This window comes from Sciurus vulgaris (assembly GCF_902686455.1).
Source record: "Sciurus vulgaris genome assembly, chromosome: 10".
In the NCBI taxonomy this organism is placed as follows: domain Eukaryota; kingdom Metazoa; phylum Chordata; class Mammalia; order Rodentia; family Sciuridae; genus Sciurus; species Sciurus vulgaris.
The window spans coordinates 54,347,519-54,369,753 of record NC_136470.1 but is presented as its reverse complement, the minus strand read 5'-3'; the positions used below and the strand labels follow the sequence as shown (position 1 = coordinate 54,369,753).

Here is a 22,235-nt window from a genome sequence, read left to right as displayed (position 1 = left end):
GTATCTTAGGAGTAAGACTTAAAACCTTTGATCTCCCACACCAAAAGAAAAAGGAAAAAATATTAATATGGAAATAATCTCATTTTAGTGTTCATGGTTTATTGTGGAAAGCAGGTGTTTAAAAATTTTAGAATTTCTTTAACAAAATTCTAAAGAGAAGAGAAAAATGAGAAAGAAATCACAGTATTTACAGAGATAACAGAATGGCTTAGCCATGCAAAACAAATGACTTTGGTTTTTCCCCTTTCACTTTGGTTTAAATATTGACCAAGATTCAATTGTTTTCCTGCCAAATAAAACTTCAATAAATCAAAGTTTAGAGGCAAAATAACATATTTTCTTTTTTCCCATAATATTTTATACAGCATTGAGTCTAGTAGAATATTTTATGTATTTAATCCATACCAATGCACTACAGGAAGCTTTTATTAAACTGAGTTACTATTGCTCAGACAATAAACGGCTTACAAATGTACAATAACATGTGTTTCTAAATAATGCAGAAGTGGCAAAATATTCCAAATTTCCATCTGACTTTGATCTTCCATTATTTTTTCATTGCCTTCATAATTTTTTTCTATGAGTCTAAAAAATAAACACCAGTTTTCCTTTTCCCCTCAAGGAGCATAGTTCTGTAACTGGAAATCTAATGCTCATTTTTTTTTTTTTGTCAGTTAAAGTTATGTAAATTTTTGGACAAAAATGGCTGTGCAGTGTTCTCCCAGAAGCCAGGCTTCTGCCTGAAAGAGCAAAGTTTAAAAGTCTAGTCACAAGACGCTATTAGCCCATATCCAGTCTACTTCAAAAATTTTCCATTTCTGCTAAGACCTTAAAAAGTTCCTCAAGCATAAAACATGTTTATAAAGTTACAAATTTGAATGTAACTAAAGATACATAGACATTTCATTATTACACTTTCATGTACTGATTGATAAATTATGTACCAGTTAAAAACACTAAATTATCTCAAGGTGCATTCAATATCTGTAGCATAGTTAACAAAAACACACACGAAAAAAATATATATTCTATATTCTGTGGAAAATAACACAGCTTTGATAATGACCACTGTTAAAAATCTCCAATTCTGACTGATATCTTTTCTTTTAAAAGGAAATAGGTATAATTTTAAGGCAGTGGATAACCCAAAGGATTTAACACCAATATTTAATTACAGTGATTTACATTGTGATACATGAAAATGGGAATGTTGTCCGTGATTTTTCCAGTCTTTCACACGTTGATTTGTTTATTCCTTTGACAGAAAATAATTTACTAGCAGGTGTCTCTAAAGGTAAGCGTTACCCAAATTCTGCATTATGTCTTTTTCAGAAAAGGCAAAATTGTCAGTTTGGAAGTACTATTATCATGCGTGTGTGTTCGTATGTATCTGTGGTGGCTTCTGGGAGTCAGCAGGTGGCACACCCAGAATCAGTTCCTGTGGCGCTTATTAATCTGACTCTCTGCCTCCCCTCCCTTGTGATAAAAATCAGTCTTTGAATAGAGCAATGTGTGTGTCCCCAATCTTCACAAGCTGCCACCTTTGGGTTTTAGGTACTTGTGAGAAAGTTTGGGGCATAATTGATAGCAATCAGAATCAGAAATGTACCTGCTCAGATTATCCATATAAACAATTGAAATAAAAACATTACATTATACATCAGATTAACAGCAACTCCCAGAACAAAGCTTACAGTGTATAAAAATAGCTACGTAAAAAATTTACATAAAAGGCAAACCAAAAAGAAATCCTCAGTGCAGACATTTACAGAAAAAAAATTCAAACCAAACACAACATATGACCTATTATCATGGCTGCCAAAACTTGTTATTTTTTGTCATTTCATTTCATTGTTTTACTTGAGATAATTCTCTAAAATCCTGTGACAGCTAGGTAGAATGAACTGCTTAATACTTGAACCATGAATCGCTGTCAATGTCTTTGTTTATGTCTTAAATACAATCCACGTTCATGCTTCAATTGGTCTATATGATTTTTTTTCTCTGGAATGAGGAAAAAATATAATTTAGATAAGTTACCATAGCAATCATTTTCTACCATCAACAGATGCTTTGTCCTAAAAGTGATAGGCATTGCTTCAAGAGGGGAATCATTTATAAAGATCCATTGTGCCTGAGCTCATCTGTAAGCCCAGCCATTGCTACAGACCTTTCACAAATTATCTTTTGGAATTGTTGAGAGCTTTTTTAATTGCTTAATTCATATGAAGATTATAAGGTGTTTCAGGAAAATATTTCATTCCATCTTTCTTCAGGTTAAGAAATACATTCATCTCTTCAAATCATACTCTAATGTGTGGGATGTGCCTTCAATTTTAATTTTCCTTTGAAAAACTGCTTAACTCAGCTTGAAGAAAACAGAACATAAAATCTACACTAACCAAGAAGTTTGGAAAGAACCTTACGTCGGGAGAAAGTATGAGGATCTGTTCATTAGACTGGTGGAAGGCAGAATAGGAGGAAGAATACAGTTCTTACCTCTTTTACTCAATGAGTTTGATATCCTGGCTTTTAGATTTAAAAAATCAATTTTATTTCAAATATTCTATTTTTCTCTACTATGGACATTCTTCCAAATACAATTCTTTCCCATGCCTTTCTCCTTTCTATGAGATTAATTTGAGTGACCCACTCAATTTGTGATTTGTGTTTATAAGGTACCCAAGATATATAGTAGTTGATGGGGCTTTTAATATCACATTAGTAAGATACATTATGTTATTATTAAGAACACACAAGATAGATAGGCCGAATGACTCCTTTGGTTGACTCAAAAGAATACAAAAATAAAAAGTTCAAATGGCAAGTGGCAATAACATGGAATCATGCCCCTTTTTGAGATCGCCCTGAAAATCACACAAATATAGTGATTATATATAAATACATGCAATATATGCAACATTAATATAAACATTATAAGCACATACACATATGTGCATAGATACCTGCGTGTGCGCGCGCGCACACACACACACATATGTACTATCTATAAAAGTATATGTATATATGTGTGTGTGTGTGTGTGTGTGTGTGTGTGTGTGCTTGTACACATAGGTTGTCAGCCTTTTTATTAAAATTTTTGGGAGGTGGTTCTACAAATATTTATATGGTATATTATTCTAATTGTTTTTTAAAGTAAATTTGAAGTATTAAAAGTCCACTTATTGAACTCAAATATCAATTTATTAAATAAAGTTTCTTGTACTCAGAAAAATTTTTGGTATTAGAAAAAATCTAAACTGGATATAAAAATTTCAAAATGATTTTTATTATTCAGAGGATAATGATTATTTGGGGGAGGCTGAAGAGATTGGTGAGATTCCATTCTTCTGAGAGCATTGTGTGAGCTACCAAAGTTCCCTTTGGAAAATTACCCTTCCTGCTTTGGAAGCCACAATTATGAAGCATCTGAAAGTCAAGACTTTTGCTTTCACCTCTAAAGAAGTTCAACACTTTCCTGGGAACTATGTCTATGAACCTGATCCAGCCTACTCACCTGGACAACTAGAACCGTTTCTCTCTTAGGCTTCTGTTTTGTGATTGTTTTCTTCTAACTTTTTGTTTTCTTCCATATTACCAAGGTCCTTGTTTACATGTTTTGATGCAGTCCTATAAGAGAATTAAGTAAACATCATCACACTGACTTATTAAAAATTTAATGGTTCAAATTAATGTATCTCTGAAAAGTAAATGATTTATAGGCTAATGATTTGGGTGAATAATTCAACTTTTGTGAGCCTTGACTGATAACAGAACACATTCCAGAAAACACTAACTTGGTAGTGGGGTTGCATACATATATAAGAGGAAAATCAATTGTTTTGAAGACAGGCTGCATATTTTGTTGGATCACAGTTGTAACAGGGTTATTTTCCTCTCTGCTTTCACGAAAGTAATTATTATCATTTGATAGTCAATATTTTCATTTGGGGCAAACATTTTCTGTAAAAATAGTCTGAGGGAGTTTCATTGAGGCTTTTTTTACCATTTGGTATTCCCTATTATACACCCCAGTTGAGTCAATGCCCTATCTATGGTTATGGATACTGCTTTCCAAGTAAATCAAAAAGAAGATTTTAGAGACTCCGGTTTACAGCAGAACATGGGCAAGAAGAAGCTTGGGCAGCCTTTACAGGATGGTTCTCAAGTTCTGGTCCCCAGATCTGAAGTATCAGCATCCAATGGAAACTTATTAGAAATGTAAATTCTCAGTTTCAGGCCAGAACTACAAAAACAGAAACTCAGGAAAAGTGGTCTGAAAGACCTGGTGATTCTGCTGCTGAAGTTTGGAAACCAGTGTTCTAGTGTCCATTATTGTTACGCATGCCTAGATTCCATCCTTTAAGAATCAAAATCAAGTTTTTTTGTTTTTTCAATTTTACAGGTGAATACCTTGATTTGGCATCCAACCAGGAAAATAAGAACAGATGATAACCTTATTGCCAAGAGTGCATCCTTTCTTTCCTTCCTCCTTCCCTCCCTTCTCTGCATTCCTTCTTCCTCCCCTACCATCTTCCATTCCTCTCTGTTACAAGTGCATCATGGGACCATACTATATGGCATGACAAGATAATACTGCTGTATAATTCCTAGTAATACTCCTACTTTTAAGAATTTAAGTCATATCAGGAAGGTGGGGATAGAAAATGTCATTTTTCCTTTAAAAGTATTTCTGAGCTTTAAATGGAATTACTTGATTTATTTTCTAAAAATTACTACTTTATTAGGGAAAGAGTTGTAATAGGTATGATTATATATGCCCAAATAAGATGGAAACATGGTTCATTCAAATTCGAACATTCATTATAGGTAGCACATGTTGAATTTAATACGTGATTTTAAAGTGCTTAATTTAACTTAAACTGCACTTTCTAAATCTATCCCAAGGCAGAAAAGCAACCTCAAACTCTGCCAACATGACCAAAGCTTATAATATATGATGACATTTGACAAGATAAAAGTTAAAAATCTAAATGAGACAATGTAAGCTCAAGTCTATGCCTTGAGCTATAACATTATCACCTAGAAATTTCCATCTTGTACTAAAATGGTAAATTATGGCACAACTTAGTTCTCATTTATACATTTTGCAGGTAAATGTAAATATAATGAAGAACAATGTAGAATATATGTTCATATATAAATATATATATTTATACACACACATATATAAGATCTAGTTTCTTCTGCTAATAAATTACTTAACTAATAAAATCTTAGTAATTCTAAAGATGAAAGGTGGGGAGGTGGACTAGGATGAACTCTAAGACTTTCTATAAATCTATAAATCTTTGTAAATATTTTTTAAAAATAATATTTGTATAAGGTAACATGTTTATCATAAAAGAAACCAGTGAATTTTCAAAAACTAGATTTATGCATGGAAACAGCACTGAGCTTAAGAAACAGAACGGCTCCAAATTGTTATATTCCCTTGCAGTCACTTATTAGCTCCCAATGGTTAACAAAGCCTTACTTTCCACAGAATAATTTTGTCCCTTCATGTATTTTATATATAAATAGAATCCTACCCATATGTATTCCTTAATGTTTGCCTTTTATTTAGGTTCAACCTTAAATTTTTGCCACTCTTATATAATCGTGTGTGCATGTAGTTGTAGGGTTAAAGCGTGGTTTGTTTAGCTATTTCTCTGGTAATGAGCATCTTGTTATGGTGAGATTGCAATAAATCACTGAATTGATCTTAAAGCAGGAGAGGGAACTACCCTTATCGACCAGCCAATAGGCTCCCAGCTGGCCGGACGAGGGCAGACTGCAAGTCTGCACCCTTCAACTCCCTCCAAGGGTTACAGTATACCTTTTATACCATAAGTAAAGCATGTAAGTACATTAATCATAAGTTGCTGTTGCTATGATTCAAAACTACAAACAAACACCATGAGATCTAGAATCATAAGCAGGAAGGGAAGTGGGTCAAAACGACCCTAGTTGAGTACAAGTAAAAGAATGGTTATTAACATCTAGACAATCATTCTCTGACAGGGTACATTGCCCAATAAAAATGGGAACCAAAAAGAGAACAATTTTACATTGTATAAGAAGAACAGAAACATTTGCGTTTCTAAGCAAGGTGTGCTAAGCAGGACCAGTATGGCAGAGGCAGAGTTTTCTCATGGGAGAAGCACTTCTTACATGACAAGGAGTCTCAGGGTAAAATGGAGTCTGTTTGGGTTTGGTCATTGCCCATATAGCCTGGCCCATAACAATTTTGCTATTTGTTCTTCCTGGGATTTCAATTGTACATAACTTAAGATATTTTGAATGTGTCCCAGCTATCTCTTATGCTTGTATTTATTTTAACTTTTCTTTTGCCTCTTAGTGTTTTCCATTGATCATTATTACCGTTCACTTGTCTTATGTTCTACTGTAAACAATGTTGTTAAATTCATCCAATGAAAATCTTAGTTTTTAACATATTTTTAAGTTCCAAAATATCAACATGATTTTAAAATCTTTTAAAATTCTGTTTCCTCATCTCTTAATCATCTTTTCTTCCACTTTACTTATACTTTATTGCCATTAAATATAATGTCGACATCATCCATTTGTCTTCTTTTGTCTACTTTTACAGATTATACATTGGATTTTCTTTCTCTTTGCATATTCCAACCTTTTGAAAATCTTGTTGAAACTACATATTTAAATGCTGTAGAGGCTCCATACAATATTATTTTGCATTGGGCAACCCCCCCACCACCACACTTCCTTTGCTAAACAGAGAAGATGAGGGACTAATCATTCCAATTCAATCAGGGATTTAACTATTTGGGACTCAGTTGCAGTTGAAATGACTCAGTCTACCTTTGGAAGTCTTTGAAACTTTTGAGATCTTGCATATCTTCCTTACTTTTGTGCTAAAACACAGAGAATATTCAGTTTTTTCCTTCAACACGTCAGCTCAATTCTCCAGAGTCAAAATGTAGGCTCCTTGACTTGTCCATGAACTCCTTGAGAACACGGGCCATCTTTTATTTATATTTTACACATGGCATATAATACAATGATTGAAATATGGTAGGAAGTAAAAGAGATTATTTATTTTACTAAATTAACTAAAATATGTCATTATCCTTTGTATCTATTTCTTGTCTCTGTTCTTTTTGATGTTAGCATTCATCAGTATGATGTGCATACAGAACTAGATGCTTTTTTATGGATAGGTAGAGAGAACACTAAACTGAAATAACAAATCTTGTCCTACACCAACTTGTCATATAGCACTGCACAGAATTATATGCATAAACAGACCTGAATTAGTATTAGAATACTAATAACTACTAACTGTATATCGAAATGATATAGTCTGACAAATCAATAAAATATATGGCAGTTGAGGAAAGAAGATTTTTATTTTCTCTCCATTTTTTTTATGAAAGACATATGAAAAAGTATTTTTGTAATAAAAAATTCTTAGGAAAGGTGACTTTTGGAAAGAAAAAGATATTTATATAAAAGGGAAGAGACTGTAAAAATATACTGAGCAAGCAAAACTCAAGTAAGCTACATCAGATATAGAAGAGTTTTTCTCAAAGGTCTGGACTGTAAATATTCTAGGCTTGCAGGTCATGTGATTTTTGTTCTCATTAGTCAGCTCTGCCTTTGGAGCATGAAAGCAACATAGATTATACATAGAGGAATGAGCATGAATGAGTTACAATAAAACTTTACTAGTAAAATTAGACAGCAGTTTGGGGATCATAGTTTGCTCAGCTGTATTCTATATAAGAAATGTACTTTAAATGTAAAGAGACAAGTAATTGAAAAACAACTATGGAAAAAGATATACAAAATGTAAACATTATGGATGAAATTAGTGTTTCTGTGTTAGTATGAGACAATGTAAAATTCATGACAAGGCACATTAGGAGTGCTAATTAGAGGTGTTTTAAAATGATAAGACTTTTGATGCATAAGAAAGTCATATCAGTTGAAAGTATTTGCACTTAATAAAAGCATAAAGAAAAAAACTGACCTAAGAATAGAGAGGAATCGATAACTACACAATTTAGTATCCTTTTCTCTTAATTGATAGAACAGTTAGGCCAAAATTTTAGTATGTGGGAACATGATGAAATAGCAAGTATTTGGCTAGTTCTCTTGCCATGTCAAAAAAAAAAAATAATAATAAATAAATAAAATTTTTTTAAAAAGGAAAAATGAAAATGAACATTTTCTGTCTTAGGACAGGTAGCAAAGCTCCATGATTTCCAAGAGAAGAGAAACAAATGCACTGCATGCCATGATCACACAGGCTTTTTTCCCCTGGAGGTACTTTCTGGATTGCAGTACCAAAAGAGGAACCCAAGCAGAGTGCAGGATTTTCACTAGGTTGAAGAGGAAGCCATCAGTGCTTGACCAGAATGAGGTGACAGGAATTGAAGATAAGGGAACTATGCATAGAAAGAACAGGAGAAATATATAAGAATTCACTTGATTCTTTCTTTGAGTACTAAATTAGATATGCCATCCTTGTCAATTTTAAAACAAAGTTTTGAAAACATTCAGTTGACCCATAATTATGTTAAATATCAGTCAAAATCAAACTCAATGCACGACAATAAACCATCACAATTTCCAGCATCCAAATAAAAAAGAGGATTTTATACTAAACATATTTAGGATAATATGAACCACAGTTAGGTAAAAAGTCAGTACATGTACCCATATCTACAAGTGATTAATTTAATAGACAAAATTATAATATGGATATTATAAAATTTTAAAAAATTAAAGGAAAACATGGATATGATAATAAGAGAAAGGAAAAAATGAAAATAAGGTTGGATTTCTATAATTGAAAAATAGGGATCATAAATCATAAATTCATTATATGGATTTGCTTAGCAGATCAAACATTGCAGTAGAAAACATCAGTAAAAATGAAGATATAGCCATACAAGTTATCAATATAAAACAGTTTAAAGAGTCTAATGCACATATATTAAGAGTCTTTTGTAGAGAAAGTGGGTAAAAATATTTGAAGAAATATTTGCTCAGAATTTCCCAGGTTTTTAAAAGGTATTGTGAGAGACTATCTAATGATTTCTCATTAAAAACAGTCCAAGGTAGGTGACAATGGGATATCTCTAGAGTGCTCATTGTTTTAAAAAATGTCAACCTAGTAATCTATATCAACAAAATTGAAAATGAAGTAAAAACTTTATAATAAAAACAAAATATCAGGTATTTTCCAGTAGATAGGCACTTAACAGAGGTGTTTTAGACTAAAATAAGTGATTACATACAAAAGCTCAGATGCATTAAAATTTTGTAGTGTTCTGGAAAGAATAAATATCTGTGACATTATAAAACTTTTTCATTATATTTAATTTTTCAAAAATATATAGACAACATAAAATATTAATGTATTACAAGGTTTATAAGTATGCACAAGTAAGACTATAAAAGCAACAGTACAAAAGATGTTCAGGGGAAATGCAAGTACATGCTAATTACTTCCTTATACAGTATGTGAAGTGATTGTGTATATTCGAAAAAATTACTCAGAGGTAGAAAGGTCTATATGGACTTTTCACCTTGACCTGACAGCACTCAGTAAGCACCAATAAGTTTTTTTTTATTATTATTATTTTATTTTTACTACTTCTTTTGAGTTATTTACAACATTAGGATTCATTTTCATATGATTATAAAAGTATGGAGTATAATTTGTTCTAATTCAGTTCCCAGTACTTCTGCTTTCTCTCCCCTCCTCCCCACCTCCTTCCCTTCCCTCTACTGATCTATCTGCGTATTATTATTGACAATAGCCAAGGTATGGAACCAACAGAGGTTCCCTTCAACAGAGGAATGAAGGAAGAAAATGTGCTATATATATACGATGGAGTATTAGTCATAAAGAAGAATGAAATTTGGGCATTTGTTGGTTAAAGAATGGAAGTGGAGGACATAAAGCTAAGTGAAATAAGTCAGACCCACAAAGTTAAAGGTCAAATGTTTTCTCTGATTTTTTGTTGTCATTGTTTTGCTTTTGTTTTTCAAGTGCCCTGGGAGGAATCACTAGGAAAAAAAAAAAAAAATCTGAGTGATGTTCAATGAACTAAAAGCTTATTTGAGTAGTTAATAATAACAAAACTATTAAATGAGAAACATTTGGAATTTAATACAGTTGCAATTACAGGTTCTAAGGAAGAAACCAGGAAAGAACTTAGAAAATATTTTGAACTGAATAAATAGGAAAATTCAACATATTGACATTTGTGGAATGTAGGTTGGTACCAAGAGTGAAATTCATTGTTTAAATGCTTACGTTACCAAAGAATAAAGGCTAATATTATTGTTCTAAATTTTTACTTCAAGAAATCAGAGAATAAAAGAGTAAATTAAATCTAAATAACAAAAGGAATGCTAAGCACAAAACAACAACAACAACAAAAAAAATCCTACCATAATTGAAAATCACTGAATTCAAAGAACCAGAGAAAAGCAACATTGAGAAAAGGGATACTTTTTTATTTCCCATCCTTTTTACTTTCTAGGTGGATATAGTGGTCCAGAAATTGAGAGTAACTTCTGTGATTCCACAAAGTCATACAAAATAGAAGAAGGAAGGACTGGGAAGAGAGTGACTACAGTTCTTCCTGGGGGGAGTTGTGCTGCTCAGGACAAATCTCCTACCTTTCAATATTTGTCTGTGGATATATTTCAGCATATTCACACAAAATAAAATCAGGCTAAACACTGCTTGCAACTTGGGATAGAAAAAGAGGGATCGTTAAGTATAAAGTAAAACCTGAAATATATTTACAGAATAAGCGTTGGGTAACTTTAGGTTGTTTATTTTTCTTATTTTAAAGTTTATAAAATGATAGGAACCAACCCCATAAGAAATGGTGAACAGGGGAAAAGTGAAAACCTCCCTTGTGCCTTTCTTTATCCCACTCTCCCAGTCACCACGGACACTCATATAAAATACCTTCAGGTGCCACATACTGTTTCAAGTGCTTCCTAGATATTAAATTATTTTATGCTTACAATGTCTCCATTTCACATAGACTAATAAACTTGCCTGTAGTCACACAGCTAGTAAATATCAAAGCCAGGATTCCAGTCCTCACCATCTGTCTCCTGTCTCCTGCACCATGTTACAAGACTGTGCATATGTGCTGTGCTGTTAACCACCGTGAGAGGCACCAGATAGAGACCCTTGCTGCTGGCAGGAGTAGGTGGAGGGAGATGGGGAGGGGTTGGGGATGGGAGTATGTTCACTGAGCCTGTGTACAGAATAATTGCATATATTTTATTATAAATTTCTCCATTTTAGATACTCATTACCTAGCAGGGAAAAGCCTCTAAAAATTATTCTGAATGTTTTTGTCTTCATTTTGAGACCAAGGTGGTAAAAATAATGTTATGGAATAAATGTTATTTTGGGCACATCTCTCCTCTTAAGTATGCCTGTTCATCTACAAATAGGGGAAACAACAGTGCCTACTTATAGGACTGATGAGAAAATGAATGTTATGGTTTGGATGTGAGGTGTCCTCCAAAAGCTCACATGTGAGACATGCCAGAGGGTTCAGAGGGGACATGATCTGGTTGTGAGCACCTTAACCCAATCAGTGAATTAATCATCTGAAGGGATTAATTGAGTGGTAATTGAAGGCAGGTGGGTGTGCCTTGAGGAGATGGGGCATTGGGGGAGTGGCTTAGGGGTATATATTTGTATCCAGCAATTAGAAATATCTCTCCCTTCTCCCCTCTCCCCTCTCCCCTCTCCCCTCTCTGTTCTTTCTCTCTCTCTGCTTTCTGATCATCATGTGAGCTGCTTCCCTCTGCCACACACTTCTGCCATGATGTTCAGCCTCACCTTGAGCCCGGAGGAATGGAGTCTGCTGTCTATGGATTGAGACCTCTGAAACTATGAGCCCCCAAATAAACTTTTCCTTCTCTACAGTTCTGGTTGGGTCCTTTTAAATCACAGCAGTGAAAAAACTGACGAAAACAATAAATGTGATAGTAATATGAAAGAAGCAGGCAGGTAACCAGGACTCAACACGGAACTGCTGCTCAAGATCACGTGGAGCGGAGGAAGGGTGTTCCAATCTGCCTCAACTCCTCATTCTGTGTTATTTCCATAAGTTCAGTGCCTTTGAAGGGCTAAAGTAGCTTTTAAACAACTTTTTCCAAGATTTAAAACTTTTTTTCTGTTGCGATTTTCCAAATACCATACGCTTATTTTGAACTTTTTCGTAAAGAAAGTAGGGAACTCCTCTAGTGGTGTCCTCTAAGGATGCCTTTACTCTAACAACAATTTATGGGGGTATGGAGGAGGTAGGAAAAGAGAAAGATGAGAGTGCCAGTTACTACAGATACATTGTCACGTTGGGAGGTGCCATTTGGAAAAGTAAGACAAACATTATAGTAAAATTTTACATTTGGAAAAGAAAAAGATATCCACTTAAAATCCTTCATATATAAATGAGTTCATGAGATTTTCGGTTTTTAAAAGCAGGCATGCAGGGAGTGACTGCACCAGAGCTACAGGCGGTTGCCAGAGGAGAAGCTCCGCGGCCAGCTGTTTGGACTCAGACCATTTCTGAACGCCGGGGCCTGCCTGGAGGAGTAGGAGGAGGAGGAGCGCGGCAGGGCGTTTGGACTCACAGTGACTGCATTAGCGCTCCAGGCGGCTGCTCAGAGAAGGCGAGTGGTGAGTTGTTTGGACTTAAAGTGACAGCGCCTGAACACAGGGGGGCTGCCTGGAGGAGAAGCGTGGTGGGACGCTTGGTCTTGAGTGGCCGCACCAGAGCTCCGGGCAGTTGCCCAGAGGACCCGTGTAGCGGGTCACGTGGATTCAGAGCCAGTCAGAGCAACCGCTCCTGAACCCCCGGGGGGTTATCTGGAGAAGGAGGAGGAACGGGGAGGGTCACTTCGACTCGGAGTGATTGATTGCCCAGGGCTACGGGTGGTTGGTGGGAGGTGGAGGCACACAGTGAGTTTCTTGGACTCCTAGTGACCGCACCGGAATACTGGGCGGCTGTCTGGAGGAAGAGGCGTGTGGCGGGTCTCTGGGTCTCAGAGCGATTGTACGGGGCCCCAGGTGGCTGCTCAGAGGAGGGGCCGCATAGCCAGGCGATTAGGTGCAGAACAGGGTCCCAGGATCTAGGAGGCTTCTGGGTGGAAGAGCCGCACAGAGACAGGCTTAGGGCAGAGCGAAGGTTCCAGGCCTGCAGGCAGATTCTCTGAGGAGGCGCAGCCTAAGGAGATTCATCTGCGAAGGGTGAGGCTCCCAGGCCCAGGAGGTAGGGCCGGGCCCCTGGGAACTTTGCAGAGGAAGGCAGCCCAGCCCAGGAGGTAGCTGTAAATTGAGGGGAACCTCTAGGAGGGAACTGACCAGCGAGACCTCCCCACCGGGTGAGTCTTCCCTGCCGGGTGAGGTTTCCCCACAAGGATGGTAAAACTAGAGACTCAGGCCCAAACAGGCCTTGCCTCAGCAAGCAGCCTAGGTCCCCTTTGGATGACCATTGGTCAACAAGTGGAGGCACCTCTGCCCACTAGCAGGGATTATACCCCACCTGAAGGCCACCACTCCTAGAGAGGCAGCTTCCTTGTGGAGCACCGCATTATCAACTTCCTCCAAGACTTCAGGCTACTGAAGGCTAAGGGGCGATATATATAGAAATCTTCAGGGACATTGTAAGTCAATAGAGGAAATCTGCAATATTTCAGCGGTCCACTGATACCTGAACAATATGAGAAAATAAGGAAAGAAAATGCTGCAAACAAATCTAGATGTTACATCAATAAAATCCAATGACAGCATGGCAGAAGAAATGACAGAAAAGGAGTTCAGAATGTACATAATTAAAATGATCAGAGAAGCAAACGATGAGATGAAAGAGCAAATGCACGCACTGAATGATGAGATGAAAGAGCAAATGCAAGCATTGATTGATCGCACCAATCGACAGTTAAAAGAGCAAATACAGGAAGCAAAAGATCATTTCAATAAAGAGTTAGAGATATTGAAAAAAAACCAAACAGAAATCCTTGACATGAAGGAAACAATAAACCAAATTAAGAACTCCATAGAAAGCATATCCAATAGGATAGAACACCTGGAAGACAGAACCTCAGACATTGAAGACAAAATATTTAACCTTGAAAACAAAGTTGAACAAACAGAGAAGATGGTAAGAAATCATGAACAGAATCTACAAGAACTATGGGATATCATGAAAAGGCCAAATTTAAGAATTATTGGGATTGAGGAAGGCCTAGAGAAACAAGCCAAAGGAATGAACAATTTATTCAATGAAATAATATCAGAAAATTTCCCAAATCTGAAGAATGAAATGGAAAATCAAGTTCAAGAGGCTTATAGGACTCCAAATATACAAAATTACAACAGACCCACACCAAGGCACATTATAATGAAAATATCTAACATACAAAATAAAGACAGAATTTTAAAGGCTGTGAGAGAAAAGAACCAAATTACATTCAGGGGGAAACCAATACGGATATCAGCAGACTTTTCAATCCAGACCCTAAAAGCTAGAAGGGCCTGGAACAACATTTTTCAAGCCCTGAAAGAAAAAGGATGCCAACCAAGAATCTTATACCCAGCAAAACTTACCTTCAAATTTGACGATGAAATAAAATCCTTCCATGATAAACAAAAGCTAAAAGAATTTACAAAAAGAAAGCCAGCATTACAGAACATTCTCAGCAAAATATTCCATGAGGAAGAGATGAAAAACAAAGAAGCAAATCAGCAAAGGGAGGAATTATCCTAAAGGAATTGTCAAATAAAGGAGGAAACAAGTTGTGTCAAACAAATAAATAAATAAAATTTAAAAAATGAACCAAATGACCGGGAAACCAAATCATATCTCTATAATAACCCTGAATGTTAATGGCCTGAATTCATCAATCAAAAGACATAGACTGGCAGATTGGATTAAAAAGAAAGATCCAACAATATGTTGCCTGCAAGAGACTCACCTCATAGAAAAAGATACCCATAGATTAAAGGTGAAAGGATGGGGAAAAACATACCATGCGCATGGACTCAGCAAAAAAGCTGGAGTATCCATCCTCATTTCTGATAATGTGGACTTCAAGCCAAAGTTAGTCAGAAGGGATAAAGAAGGTCATTTCATACTGCTTAAGGGACGCATAAATCAGCAAGATATAACAATCATAAACATCTATGCCCCAAACAGTGGCTCATCCATGTATGTCAAACAAATCCTTCTCAATTTCAGAAACCAAATAGACCATAACACAATAATACTAGGTGATTTTAACATGCCGCTCTCACCACTGGACAGATCTTCCAGACAAGAATTGAACAAAGAAACCATAGATCTCAATAACACAATCAATAATTTAGACTTAACGGACATTTATAGAATATACCATCCAACCAAGAGCAAATACACTATCTTCTCAGCAGCACATGGATCCTTCTCTAAAATAGACCATATATTATGCCACAAAGCTAATGTTAGCAAATACAAGAAGATAGAGACACTAGCATGTATTCTATCAGATCATAATGGATTGAAGTTAGAAATAAATGAAAGAGTAAACACAGAAACTATTCCAACATCTGGAGATTAAACAATATGCTATTATATGATGAATGGATAACAGAAGATATTAGGAAGGAAATTAAAAAATTCTTAGAGGTAAATGAGAACAAAGAAACATCATATCAAAATCTCTGGGACACTATGAAAGCAGTACTTAGAGGGAAATTTATTTCATGGAGCGCATTTAATAAAAGAAGTAAAACTCAACAAATAAACGACCTAATACTACAGCTCAAAGCCCTAGAAAAAGAAGAACAGAACAGCACCAAAAGTAGTAGAAGACAGAAAATAGTTAAACTCAGAGCTGAAATCAATGAAATTGAAACAAAAGAAACAATACAAACAATTGACAAAATAAATAGTTGGTTCTTCGAAAAAATAAACACAATTGATAAACCTTTAGCCACACTAACAAAGAGAAGACGAGAGAAAACCCAAATCACTAAAATTCAGAATGAACAAGGAAATATCACAACAGACACGATTGAAATATAAAACATAATTAGAAGCTATTTTGAAAATCTATACTCCAACAAAATAGAAAATTTCGAAGACATCAACAGGTTTCTAGAGACATATGAATTGCCTAAACTGAACGAGGAGGACATAAACAATTTAAATAGACCAATTTCAAGTACTGAAATAGAAGAAGTCATCAAAAGCCTACCAACAAAGAAAAGTCCGGGACCAGATGGGTTCTCAGCCGAGTTCTACAAAACCTTTAAAGAAGAGCTCATTCCAATACTTCTCAAAGTATTCCATAAAATAGAAGAGGAGGGAACCCTCCCAAACTCATTCTATGAAGCCAATATCACACTGATACCTAAACCAGACAGAGACTCATCAAGGAAAGAAAATTTCAGACCAATATCCTTAATGAACATAGACGCAAAAATTCTCAACAAAATTTTAGCAAATCGCATACAAAAACATATTAAAAAGATAGTGCACCATGATCAAGTGGGTTTCATCCCAGGTATGCAAGGTTGGTTCAACATCAGGAAATCAATAAACGTAATTCACCACATTAATAGACTTAAAGTCAAGAATCACATGATTATTTCAATAGATGCAGAAAAAGCATTTGATAAAATACAGCACCCCTTCATGCTCAAAACACTAGAAAAAATAGGGATAGTGGGAACATTCCTTAACATTGTAAAGGCCATTTATGCTAAGCCCATGGCTAATATCATTTTAAATGGTGAAAAACTGAAAGCATTCCCCCTAAAAACTGGAACAAGGCAGGGATGCCCTCTTTCACCACTTCTATTCAACATCGTTCTTGAGACTCTGGCCAGAGCAATTAGACAAACCAAAGACATTAAAGGGATACGAATTGGAAAAGAAGAACTCAAACTATCCCTGTTCGCTGATGACATGATTATATATTTAGAGGAACCTGGAAATTCCACCAGAAAACTCTTAGAACTCATAAGTGAATTCAGTCAAGTAGCAGGTTACAAGATCAATGCCCATAAATCCAACGCATTTTTATACATAAGTGATGAATCTTCAGAAAGAGAAATTAGGAAAACTACCCCATTCACTATAGCCTCGAAAAAAATAAAATACTTGGGAATCAATCTCACAAAAGAGGTGAAAGACCTCTACAATGAGAACTATACAACACTAAAGAAAGAAATTAAAGAACACCTTAGAAGATGGAAAGATCTTCCATGTTCTTGGATAGGAAGAATTAATATTGTCAAAATGGCCATACTACCTAAAGTGCTATACAAATTCAATGCAATTCCAATTAAAATCCCAATGACGTACCTTACAGAAATAGAGCAAGCAATTATGAAATTCATCTGGAAGAATAAGAAACCCAGAATAGCTAAAGCAATACTTAGCAGGAAGAGTGAAACAGGGGGTATTGCAATACCAGATCTTCAACTCTACTACAAAGCAATGGTAACAAAAACGGCATGGTATTGGTACCAAAATAGAAAGGTAGATCAATGGTACAGAATAGAGGACACGGACACAAACCCAAATAAATACAATTTTCTCATACTAGACAAAGGGGCCAAAAATATGCAATGGAGAAAAGATAGCCTCTTCAACAAATGGTGCTGGGAGAATTGGAAATCCATATGCAACAGAATGAAACTAAACCCATATCTCTCACCACGCACGAACTAAACTCAAAATAGATTAAGGACCTCGGAATCAGACCAGAGACCCTGCAGATTATAGAAGAAAAAGTAGGTCCAAATCTTCACCTTGTTGGTCTAGGACCAGACTTCCTTAACAGGACTCCCATAGCACAAGAAATAAAAGCTAGAATCAACCACTGGGATAGATTCAAACTAAAAAGCTTTCTCTCAGGAAAGGAAACTATCAGCAATGCGAAGAAAGAGCCTACAGAGTGGGAGAATATCTTTGCCAATCATACTTCAGATAGAGCACTAATCTCCAGAATCTATAAAGAACTCAAAAAACTCTACTCCAAGAATTCAAATAGTCCAGTCAACAAATGGGCTAAGGAAATGAATAGACACTTCACAGAAGATCTACAAGCAATCAACAAACATATGGAAAAATATTCAACATCTCTAGTAATAAGAGAAATGCAAATCAAAACCACCCTAAGATTCCATCTCACCCCAATTAGAATGGCGATTATCAAGAATATGAGCAACAACAGGTGTTGGCGAGGATGTGGGGAGAAAGGTACACTCATACATTGCTGGTGGGGCTGCAAATTAGTGCAGCCACTCTGGAAAGCAGTGTGGAGATTCCTTAGAAAACTCGGAATGGACCCTCCATTTGACCCAGCTATCCCACTCCTTGGCCTATACCCAAAGGACTTAAAATCAGCATACTACAGAGATACAGCCACATCAATGTTCATAGCTGCTCAATTCACAATAGCCAGACTGTGGAACCAACCTAGATGCCCTTCAATTGATGAGTGGATAAAGAAACTGTGGTATATATATACAATGGAATATTACTCAGCCATAAAGAATGATAAAATTATGGCATTTGCAGGCAAATGGATGAAATTGGAGAATATCATGCTAAGTGAGATAAGCCAATCTCAAAAAGCCAAAGGACGAATGATATCGCTAATAAGTGGAGGATGACACATAATGGGGGGTAGGGAAGGGTTAGTGTTAGGGTTAGAGTTAGGGTTAGGGAGGGGGGCAAGTATGGAGGAAGGAAGCACTGTATAGAGGGTAAAGGGGGGTGGGAGTGGTGGGGGGAAGGGAAAAAATAACAGAATGAATCAAACAACATTACTCTATGTAAATTTATGATTACACAAATGGTATGCCTTTGCGCCATGTACAGAGAAACAACATGTATCCCATTTGTTTACAATAAAAAAAAAGCAAAAAGCAAAAAAAAAAAAAAAAAAAGCAGGCATGCATATGACAAATTTTAAACACAGAGTGTGAGGAACCCTTAACTCTTCCTAGTTATAGGGGTGTTTTCTGTGATTTCTAATTTAGAGCATGCCTGACTTACATCACAAAAGGGAACGGGTATACAGGATGGGGACCTAAGCAGTGAAGAGTTACCACTTTCAGCAAACTGACCAGTGACACCTGCACAGGTAATTAGGGTCGTGTCTAAGAGAATATTTTCCCCTTTTCCTTGATCATAGCTGTCAGCAAAATGAGTCTCCACTTGGGTCAACCTTAATGAAAGCTAGAGGTAGAGAGGAGGGCTCTAATCACTGTTGAGTGAATTGCCAGCGGTTTCTTGATTTGAAGTAAGAAGTGAAGAATAAATGGCCTTATTCCTATAACTTTCAATTTTATGTCCTTAGAATTTCTAAGACTCTACACAATCCCTCACTAAAATAAGGAATGCTTATATCCTCAGTAAAAAGCAGAAAATGACCTTTACATCTTAACCAAGAGTGAATTTGGGACAATTCATTATGTAAAAGATTGAGGGATCAAATTAAGTGCAACAATACTGAATATGCATGAAAACAGGGTGCTGCCTGCATGCATTGTGCATCCTGGTTCAGTGTGCCCTCAGGTGCACAATACTGAGCCAGCACGGCCTTTCTCATGGCAGGGAAGAGGACTTTCCCCCCCAACACTACCTTAGAAAAGATAATAAAAACAAACATGATTTTAAAAAATGAAAGTATTATTTTTGATATAAACACTAAAGTTGATATTTCCCTGAAAACTTTCAAGTCACACCTGGTAGAAGAGGGGAGGGTCAGGGATGGTTCTGTCCTTTATGTCCAATGATCCTATAATTAACTAGAAGGAAACTCTGGCACTTTCACATTATTCAATTTCCCCTCTAGTCTATTATTTATGGTTTGATAGAATTATGGATCATCGTTTTCTTTTCTTCCTTTTTCTGGCTGCTTGCCAAACTATGGGTAGAGAAAGAAGCCAAGTCATGGATTAGCCCAACTTCTAACACCACTGGAGAGACTACAGCAACCCTGTGCTCATGAGCTCATGCCTTTCTCCATGGCCCTGTATTAAATGCCAGCAGGCAATTGAAGTCAGGGCAGGATTTAATTCCAAAGAAGTTCTGGCAAGGCAGCAAAATATATTTGAAAATATATAAGGGTTGGAAAAAAATAGTACTTAAGATAACTTGGGCAGGTTAATCCCACTGACACTTAGATGTTATGAAATGAGGTTAATTATATATACTTCATTAAATTGCTGAGGATTTTGTTGAAAATACCAAGAAAGTTAAAAAGAAAAGAAAAAAATAATAGTAGGAGCTCATGAAGTGGTAAATGAGGAAAGTCATTAAAAATGTGCTTTCTGTGGTCCTCCAGCACTATCTTTGTAATTTACTCAGTGGGGATCCCGCCTCTCTCATGGGGACCTGTATTTGATTTTAGAGTAAGATTCAAAAATAGAACTCAGTTAAGGTCAACTTTCTTGTCATATCCCATTCCACATGTCAAGGAATACTAACAGGGAGGGTTCCCACAAGCCTAAGCATAAATCTAGCCCGTTTTTTAGGGGTTCAGGGTTACAGGCACATCCTTGTTAGCTCTTGAGCTAATATTGGAACTATCTTGTTTTCTTCTGAAAGATCCCTGGAATAATATAGCATTATATGAGGTAGGACTCACATATGGCATTTGTGATTTCTAGATTTCTGGACTGTCTATACATTATACAATTATTTTCATGAAAACACTGTTGACTTCCACAGTTGAGAAGGTCAATCTTTGGACAAGTTTCAAGGTTCATACAATGAGTATTTTAAGATCACAAATGTCTGGTTAATGCTTGCTCCCAGCTCAGCGATAAGAAGTTTGGGGTCAGGGGTCTCTTTAATGCAATCAGCCTGGACATTTTAGTTTTAATAAATTTCCGAAGAAGTTCATTGCTGTATCATGCTGCCTTTACACTTTTCCTTTATCTTCAGATCTTTTTATTTTTGGTTAGTTCTTGTATTACATGATATGCAGGAGAGGGTTTGGATCTCAAATAATAGCATTTAACTTCCTGCAGAACTAAATATTTAGTTTGGAGGATGGTGGAAAGGAGTGTAAAAAATAATCATCAAATAATCTCTTGTTTTATAATGCTCTTTTATCTATTAAACAATTAGTCAAACAGTGGACTGAGTTAATTAATGTCTTTTGGATGACACTGTCAATACCCTAAATATGTGCAAAATAACCAGTTATATATTATCATAACCAAAACCTATCTCCAGCTTTAAAAAATCTTTCAATGAGAAGTTATAGAAATTAAAATAGCAAGAATCATAAGTCCTTATTCTTTGATGAATATAATATATCAGTAAGAAATGAATTCTTGCTGCTGTTCTCTCTCTGGAAATAGAAGTGGCTCCTTTAGTGGAATGGGGAGTACACACTAGCTGAGGAGACACTAGGCCTATAACAAAAATGTGTTCTTTTTTTTATCTAATCTCTCCAGCGTTGGAAATATTAACACAAAGAACTTCCCCTAAATGTTGCTAAACCTTCACTGTTTAGCTAGCTTAGAAATTCTTAACTTGAAAAAGCTCTCATCGTGAATCTGCGCTTACTCAAAACAAGTGAAAGGGTTAAGGACACCAACTCATCTGGCAAAAGTGCCAGTTTATTTTAGAGGGCACAGCAAGGAACAACTAATCATGAGTGCAAAGCACTTAGCAAATCTGAAGCATGAATTTGTGGAATTCTTGATAAAAACCCTTTGATTCTTGGGATGAGAATTGCAGTTCATTACTTTGATTACCAATAATATTAACTTTACCAAAATTGGGTGCACTTTTCAATTAAATAACAGTTATTTAGATGAATATTCAAGACAGATGGTAAAAGTTGCATTTATTAACGAGACACTTTAAAGGATATGCTTAAGGCCTTATCCTAAAGACAATGTGAAGTAAAGGGTCCAGCATTTATTTATTTATTTATTTAATTTCGGGTCATCACATGCTAATAACTAATGACATAACACACAAAATCACACAAATTTCTTTTATTCATAGGAGGTCGAATTGTGTCTGTTAAGATACTGACTATGAGAATAAGATGATTAAGATGCTGGGATTGCTTCAAGAGTTTAACATTCCTTTGTTCATAATGTAGAGGACCACAGTCCATTTTTCAGCTAATTTTCAGGATAAGGGGAAATTTTATTTTCATTCTTTTAAGAATAAAAATTAATT

At 35.8% G+C, this 22,235-nt stretch overlaps 1 protein-coding gene across 2 annotated transcripts in view; it reads right to left on the bottom strand.

Moving 5' to 3' along the window:
• Positions 1–3,517: 3,517 nt before the first annotated feature.
• Positions 3,518–22,235, bottom strand: part of ALCAM (activated leukocyte cell adhesion molecule) — a 184,664-nt gene continuing 165,946 nt past the window's right edge. For both annotated transcript variants that reach the window (XM_079154974.1, XM_079154973.1), the window contains one exon: positions 3,518–3,630. In XM_079154974.1, the coding sequence (XP_079011100.1) occupies positions 3,543–3,630 (88 nt within the window). In that variant the 3' untranslated portion in view covers positions 3,518–3,542. The remainder of the gene's footprint in view (positions 3,631–22,235) is intronic.